General features: G+C 50.4%; 1 protein-coding gene across 1 annotated transcript in view; it reads right to left on the bottom strand.

Annotated features, from left to right (window-relative positions):
- Positions 1-3,963, bottom strand: part of Vwce (von Willebrand factor C and EGF domains) — a 31,672-nt gene extending 27,709 nt beyond the window's left edge. The window contains exons 1-4 of the mRNA XM_036177932.1: positions 3,612-3,963; positions 1,612-1,706; positions 1,428-1,517; positions 653-781 (exon numbers count right to left, since the gene is read on the bottom strand). Of these exons, the coding sequence (XP_036033825.1) occupies positions 653-781; positions 1,428-1,517; positions 1,612-1,706; positions 3,612-3,721 (424 nt within the window). The 5' untranslated portion in view covers positions 3,722-3,963. The remainder of the gene's footprint in view (positions 1-652; positions 782-1,427; positions 1,518-1,611; positions 1,707-3,611) is intronic.
- Positions 3,964-8,470: the final 4,507 nt, after the last annotated feature.

Here is an 8,470-nt window from a genome sequence, read left to right as displayed (position 1 = left end):
AATGTCCTCTTCTGTCCTCTTTGGGCACTCCACACACATGGCGCATATTCATGCAGGCAAAACACCCATACACATAAAACAATAATAAAAACTTTTTTTTTCAAGACAGGGTTTCTCTGTGTAGCTTTGGAGCCTGTCCTGGACAAGCTCTGTAGACCAGGCTGGCCTCGAACTCACAGATATCCACCTGCCTCTGCCTCCCTAGTGCTGGGGTTACAGGCGTGCGCCACCACCGCCCGGCTATTAAAAACATTTTAAACCATCCCACAACTTAAAAAAGAAAACAAATAATACTTTGACAAAATAATCACTGAGTTTTAGTTCCCTCAGTTTTCAATGTCTGCTGACTCCAATCCTGGTTCCATGTTCCTCTGAGCCTAGCACCCTGGACTTGCTTTATCACTGCCCCTATTACATTGGAGCTGTCCTTGTCCTTGGCCCCCTGTCCCTTTTTTGGAAACTCCCCGATAGCAGCCACTGTTTGGTCACCTGTCACCTCAATCCTAACTCTGCTCTTGCCTATAAATACATGTGAAGTAACAGGAAGACATAGGCATGTTTTCCGGCCCCTCTCTTTCAGGTGCTGGACTAGCTGGCTCAGGGAGGAGGAGATGCCATTCCATCCTCCCCTTCCCCATCCCAGGCCTCTCACCTGCACACCTGATACCAACAGCTGTCTCAGTCATCAAGAAGCCCACAGGGCACACTCGGGCTACCTCCTGACAGCCACCATGGTTACAGGTGAGATCACAGCCATACTCCCCGCAGGATCCATGGGCTTCTAAAACACACAGCAGGGAAGTGAGTCAACAAAGCAGCATAGGCAGTCTGGCCTCTCAGGTGTCCCAAGGCTCCTCCTGAGTTCTGCTGCAGGGGAGGTGTTTGATTTCCCGTCCATGTCTCCTTCTTACTAGCCATCTGGATGGTTGACATTGATTGTCAGCTTCCCAGGATCTCGAGTCAAATGGGAGGAAACCTCTGGGCATGTCTCTGAAGGAGTTTCTAGACTGGGTTGAGATGGAGAGACCCACTCTAACTTTGGAAGGCAAACATTCCACAGGTTGGGAGCCGAACAGAATACAAATGAGAAATTGAGCCAAGCAACAGCCTTCAACTCTTTGTGCGTCCTGACTGTGAGTTGCCTCACTACGCCCTGATAGTCTCTAAGCCCAAATTCACGTCTCCTCCTCTGAGCTGCTCTGCTTAGCTGTTTTGTCACAGCCGCAACAAATGTAGCTAATGTATCAAGCAACCCAGAAAAAGCCAACACTTCTCTGTCTCAGCCTCATCAAAGAGGTATGGAAAGGCCTACCTAACCTGTGTCTCGAAGGTGCCACTCTAGAACCTATCTCAAGTACCCAATGTCAGGCACATAATCCTCGTGTGAGTCTGGTGGTCCCCCATCAGCCATTGTCCATCCTGGTTACCTGGGCAAGTGGCCCCTTGCTCTCCATCCTGGCAGGAACAGACATTGGGGGCGATGCAGATGCCACTCCCACAGCCGAAGGAGCAGAGGGCTGAGGGGAAAGATGCAGGTGAGGGACTGGGCACCGGCAATGCACAGCACTGGTGTGTGCTGAGGAGGCTTGGGTCACAGGGATGGGTACTTACGTAGGGTACAGTGCCCACTGCCCATGGAAGGGGCCCAGCCAGGGCAGCAGCCATTCCCAAAGCCGGAAAGGCAGACATGGGGGCCCAGACGACGTCTGCAAGGAAAGAGCACTCTCCACAATCCGCATGAAGAGAGCAGCAGAAGCTCCCAGTTCATCCACTGGTCTGTAAGTTAGCTGAGAGGGTTCTCAGGACCCCCAGGGGAAAACAATGGGAAACTTCTAAAGGACCCACAATCCCTTCCGGGAGCGGGACTAGACGAAAGTGTTAAGAGAATAGATAAAAGCTTCATTGTCTATATCCTCTTTATTCCCTGAGGACAAGAGTGTCTTATCTGTTCACTTCAACATCTAAAGTACCTAATACCTGTTCAATCAATGGGAGGCCAGAAAAGGTCTGGGTGGCATCCCCTAGGATGCCAACAAGGTCCCCAAGGCTGGGCCCAGAAGGGACTGCCCAAGTAAGAACACCCTCTGGAACATCAGGTGATCTGGAGCCGGTGTCAAAAAATGGCACGCTGTAAAGCTACTATCCTCCCTTTCAAAGGACAGATAGGATCCAGGTGGTGGGAACTGAGCATAGCAGTGACCCTAGGAAGGCTCCTGGAGCCTTGAAGAGGGCCAGGAGAGGGTCCCCAGAGGACAGCTTCCCTGCTGCAAGCAAAGGAAGGCCAGAGAACTGGTAGGGAAAGGAGGAAGGAGGGGCATTCCAGGCAGAGGGGACATTGGCAGGGACTAGAACTCCTTAAGCATGGGCTGGAGCAAGATTCACGAATCCAATCCAGGCAATAGTCATCGGATGACTTTTCCCACATTCTCAGTCAGAGCTGATGGGAATTTCAGCCCACCAGCCAGAGCACCCTCCCTGTGTCTGTCCCTGTATCAGACACAAAGGACAAGACAGGGTTAATAATCTGTGCCAAATGTGGGAACCTTAGGGCACCATGACAGTACAGAAAAGTTTGCTGGGGACTGTCTCTGGGGCCAAGTTCTTTTCCTTCTCAGAAGTCAAAACCAGAGAAGACAAATCAGGACCTGACAATGATGTCACACACATAGCCGTGATGAATGCAACAGCCAAGGAGGATCCTCAAAAGAGCTAAACAGCCAAGCCAAAGGGCACTCTGAAAGGGACATGAGGTGCCATCAAAGTGGTAAATGGTAGGGTGGGTGCCTGGGGAAGCTGGTGGAGTTCCACCCTCAGGTAGGCAGAGGCAGAGCATCCACCAGAAAGCCCCAAGGAGCTTCTCCCGTGTGGCGGTGCCAGGGAGGCAGATGGCGGTAGACTGAGCCTGCGCTGGACTGTTTCAGTCGGCAGGAACTGGCAAGGGGTCTGCGGAACCCACGTGCTGAGCTATAAGCCCTTCCTTTAGGGCTGCCCCTGCCGTGCGCCCCTGGGAAGATGTGGCTGTGGGCCAGACTACCCGCTGACACCGTGTTCCCTTGCTATGAGCATCACGCACACACGATCACCACTCCCTCACTACCCTACTGTGGTGGAGGACTGGGACACACTTAGGGAGGACTACAGCGCTCGGAAAGACACGCCTCCCGCCTCCTCGGCCTGTGCACACATGCGCAGAAACCAAAGCATAACCCTGAGCCACCGGTGGCTCCAAGGTCCACGGAGCGCTCAGAGCAAGGGACACTGAGAAAAACCTACAATCCCAAGGCAATGGGTACAGAAGTGGAGGAGGCCCCGCACTGCCAAAGAAGAAAGCCAGACAGTGGAAACCAGACGGAATGTGTTGGGGTCCCCTAGCCACCCGGTCAGCGCCTTCACTTAGTACTTAGATTTACACGGAGCCGGGATCCCATCTTTCCTATGCCCTAGCCAGAGCAGTCCCCAGCCAGGGCCACCCAACTGGCACAAACTGCTTTTTGTCCAGACCCTCTGGTGCGCCCACACCACAGAGGATACTGGTCCTGCGGCTGCCCTCTGCCAGCTCCACGCCGTGTGGCGCTTGGTGGCTGGGCCGCTGAGAGGCGCTGGGCTCTTACCTCTCTGCTGAGTAGTGCCCGGGCGCCTTCCTCCCGGTGTAGCCACGGGCCGAAGACCCCAGCAACAGGATCACGATGCAGGCAACACGGAGCAACAGTCCAGCCCACATGACTGGCAGTAGCGCTCCTGGACTCCAGTGGGCTCAGGTCCCCCGCACGGGGGGAAGGGGCTGCCGACCTTGTCCCTCCTCCTAGAAGCGATCCAATCCCCCCAGCTGGCAGGGGGATCAGGACGCCGAGAAGAGAGCTGGGGTTTGAGGGAGGACTGCCTGGAGAGGCAGGGGGTGGGGGTCCTTGCACCTTGGAGAGAAACACACAAAAGGAGCGCCGCCCGGCGGTGCCTCTCCGGGAGGCGTGGAGCCCGGGGCGGGAGCAAAGATCAGGGACCCCGAGGGCGGGGTTTCACCCTCGGCCCACACCCCCTGCCTGGGTTTGGGAGTCGCCTTCCACAGAATGACTGAGGGCTTCAGACCAAAGCCTGGGTTGGAAAGACACTTCAGGAACAAGGTTTTTGGGTTTCTGTGGAACTCAATACATCTGTATTCTCAGATGAGACTTGGGAACACTCAAACCCAGGACACTGGGTCTCTTGAGACTAGGCAGTATTGACTCCTCCCAAGCTGACCAGCTGGTCTGGATACGTGTGTTGGTGGGTTAGTCTGCTCCCCATCCAAAGGGCATTAGCCTATTTTGAACCCACAGACTACCTCTGGGAATCAAGTGGTTGGATGGACAGCTTCCTGGCCCACTTGGAAGGTAAGAAAGCAGTGGGCAGTTGGCAGTGGAGCCAGGGACACAGAACTAGAAGGATCCTTGGCATTGGTGGCCACAGATGAACATTGTGGCCTGGATGCCAGCTGCCTTCCCACACTTTGCTTCTAGTTGCTGGGCCAAACGTTAACTTGGGTGCTTGATGATTGTTGGGTCCCTTAGTTTGCAATCAGAGGAAAGCCTCAAGTGCTTTTAGTTGTTGGTTTCATGGCTAATCGTTGTTTTCAACTTGACTGGATTTAGACTGGATTTAGAAGCACCTAGGAAATAAACCTTTGCATGTGTCAGAACTATCTCCAGAATGACTTAACTAAGTTGTAAAGACCCACCCTGAGTATGACTGGGCTGAAGCAGATAAAAAGACCATAAGCTGCTGAGCTGTTGTGGCGCGTGCCTTTAATCCCAGCACTCGGGAGGCGGAGGCAGGTGAATCTCTGAGTTTGAGGCTAGCCTGGTCTCCAAAGTGAGTTCCAGGACAGGCGCAAAGCTACACAGAGAAACCCTGTCTTGAAAAAACAAAACAAACAAAAAACCACAAAAAAAAATCAAGCCGGGCGGTGGTGGCACACGCTTTTAATCCCAGCACTCGGGAGGCAGAGCCAGGTGGATCTCTGTGAGTTCGAGGCCAGCCTGGGCTACCAAGTGAGTTCCAGGGAAGGCGCAAAGCTACACAGAGACCCTGTCTCAAACACAAAAACAAAAAAAAAAACATCATAAACTGAGCACTAGCGTTCATCTCTGCTTCTTGACTGCAAATGTAGTGTGACCAGCAGCCCCAAGCCTCTGGTTTCATGCTTTCCTCACCATGATGGCTGCACCTTCAAACTGAGCAAAATAAACTCTCCCTTGCTTTTGTGGGGGTAACAAGACAAGCAACTAATACAAGCTCTGTGATGATGGTATGAAAACACAAATTGCCAGCCATCTCTCTACTTCAACCCATGTGGCTGATGTTTGCAGACATTCACATTTGGGCCTGAATATCATCTTGTTTGAGCCCATACTATAATCTATAGTCAAGTTCTCACAAGCATATTGCCAAAGATGAGACTTCCGTATATGTACACTTCCAGAATCCTAAGGACCTTCAGACTCCTTAGGGCATCTTTCTGGCCTGGAACATGCAGACTGCACTTGCTACTGTCATTATAAGAGCATGAAACGGCCACTTAGGTGCTCTTCCTTCTCACCTGTGGGAAGCTACCTCTAGAACCACTCACTACACAAAGGATACAGCCCTCATGGCACATGCCACCTGTCACTCACCATCCAGCACACCTCTGCCACTCCTGTTCCTTGCTGCACTTTAGGGAGCCCCACACCCTCCTTTCTGCAGTGACTCATTCCCTGAGAGGGTGTACTCCACACCCATCGATGGCAGGTGGAAGAGCAGAATTCTGGATATAGCAAAGGAGGAAATTCCAAGTGGAGAACCTCAAGCACTTTGCTGAGCTTGCCCAGCATTTATTTCCCTTAGAGTGTCCTCAGTCCTCTGGCATCACCTTGCCACTCATGTCAACTGTTGGCTCCTTCAGTTTCATTAGTTCTTCCTCACCGTCTGGTCTTCCTGGCACTTCAGTTGAGTCTTTCATCTGCTCGTCTTCAAGGACTAGTTTGGTCAGATCCCTTAACTGATGTTAAAGACCCTTCGTGGATTGGCAGATCCAAGATGTTGGCTGCAGAATGCAGGCCTCTGGTTTGACACCCTTCCAAATGGCCATGTGATGTGAATCAGTGTTTTAGTACTCTCCCCAAAGACCCTTCCTTTGGAGGCTTGGAGTAAGGATAGCTCATCAGTGCCTGCATGGAAGGGTCTGTCCAGTTGGCTGGAACAGAGCTCTGAGATGACCTTTTACCCTGAGAAGTGATTAATGGTGTTTAAGAGGGGATTTGGGAGTGTGCAGGCAGAATGTCAGCATCCAAAGATTTCTAGAATTCAATCTCAAGTGACTATATATTCAATAAAGAAAGAAACAAGACTGGAGACAGCTCAATGGTCAAGCTCTCATGCATTATCTTACAGCCATGTTCAACCTCAGTTCTCAGCCCCAAATAAAGTGTCGTTACCACCTCCTCTGTCTCTGTAAGGGACAGAAGTATCCTCAAACAGGACAGCACATTACTCAGAACTGGATATGGAACCTTGGTGGAATGAGTTTGACTTTGCATGAGGGTGAAGTGGTAACAATCCAGCCTAAGGACCCAGAACCTGAGCGGAATGGTTGCTGGAAACACAACAGCAAAACACCGCAAGGACTCTAGATTCCAATTTCAAGACAGACCACTGATGATAACCAAGGCAGTTTGTCTGTGGTGGTAGGTCAACCCACTAAAAAGCCCAGAATAGCTATGATTCTAGCACTCTAAAAACTTGGGAGGCAGAGCCAGAACCAATGCCAGCCTAGGCTACAAAAGACTGTCTCAAAAAAGGATGGACAGATGGACACACACACACAGCACCAGAGGTGAGTATAGTGCTCTAGGCCTGTATTCCAACACTTGGGAGGTCTGAAGCCAGCCTGGGCTACAATTACAGACCAACCAGGACTATAGTATGAGACCATCTCTCAAGCCACCCTTTGAAATAAACCTGCCAAGTTAAGTGCAGTGGTGCATACCCTTAGTCCTAGTATTCAGGAGGAAGAGAAATGTTAATCTCTGTTGAGTTCCAGGCAAGCCAGGGCTACAAAGTAAGAAAGGCCCCATCAAAATATCAAAACAAAAATGAGCCGGGTGGTGGTGGTGCATGCCTTTAATCCCAGCACTCGAGGCCAGCCTGGGCTACCAAGTGAGTTCCAGGAAAGGTGCAAAGCTACACAGAGAAACCTTGTCTCGAAAAACAAAACAAAAGAATTGAGAACAGAACCACCACTAGCATTGTCAACCTGTCATCCCAGAATTCAATTTCAATGATAATCACAAACTGGAAGTTATGGCTTGTCTGACTCATTAAAACTGGTCTCTGGTATTGGGGATGGGCCTTTTTCATATTTAAACTTCAATTTTTAAGAATTTTAATCAGTTCCAAATTCAAACTGCAGCTTTTGATATGCTGATTACTTTTTCTTTTCTTTTCTTTTTTTTTTCCAGACAGGGTTTCTCTGTGTAGCTTTGCACCTTTCCTGGAACTCACTTGGTAGCCCAGGCTGGCCTCAAACTCAGAGATCCACCTGGCTCTGCCTCCCAAGTGCTGGGATTAAAGGTGTGCACCACCACTGCCCGGCTACTTTTTCTAAAGACCTCTAACCCTAACTCTCAAAAACCCTGGCAGAGTAAGGAGAAAAAGATGTCAAGAAGCAATGTCTCCAGAGACAGACTTACCAGCAGGCTCAATGGTGGGGTACTTCCTTGTCCTTTTGTTTTCAAGCTAGACTCTCTCAAAACAGTAGCTTAACTTGAAAGCCCATTTTCCCTGATACTTTATCAAAGACTGGTCTTTTGGTTTTTCAAGACGGGTTTCTCTGTGTAGACCAGGCTGGCCTTGAACTGAGATCTGCCTGCCTCTGCTGGGTTTAAAGCTATGTACCACCACCACCTAGCTCAAAGCCTGGTCTTAAAGGAGCCAGCAAGTATGTTCAGGATCAAGACTCCACTATTGGGACAGAGTATCCCTTATTTCCAAAGGCAGAATTATAGGCTAAATCCACGCATCCTATTCCTACTTTTAAGCCAAAGACACTGCAGGCTCTGCGGGACCAATCAGAGGAATAAAATAAGATGCAACAGGAGAAGCTGGGGAGATGGTTCAGCTGTTAAGAGCTTGCACTTCTCTTGCAGAGGACCCGTTTGGTTCTTAGCAACTATAGGAGGCAACTCACAACCACCTCTAATTCTAGCTCCAAAGGATCTGACGCCCTCTTCTGACTTCCACAGCTATCTGCACTAATGTGTACAAATCCACATTTAGACAGACACATATACACACATACATACAATCTTGTGGGTGTGGTAGAACATGCCTTTATACCAGCACTTGGGAGGCAGAGGCAGGAGGACCTCTGAGTTCAAGGCCAGCCAGAGCTACACAGTGAGACCCTGTCTCAAAAAAATAATGTAAAAAATTTTTTTCTGACTGAGTAGGAAAAGAA

The sequence above is a fragment of the Onychomys torridus genome, chromosome 1, assembly GCF_903995425.1.
Source record: "Onychomys torridus chromosome 1, mOncTor1.1, whole genome shotgun sequence".
Lineage (NCBI taxonomy): Eukaryota > Metazoa > Chordata > Mammalia > Rodentia > Cricetidae > Onychomys > Onychomys torridus.
The sequence above is the reverse complement of the archived record's forward strand: the minus strand, read 5'-3'. Positions and strand labels throughout refer to the sequence as shown.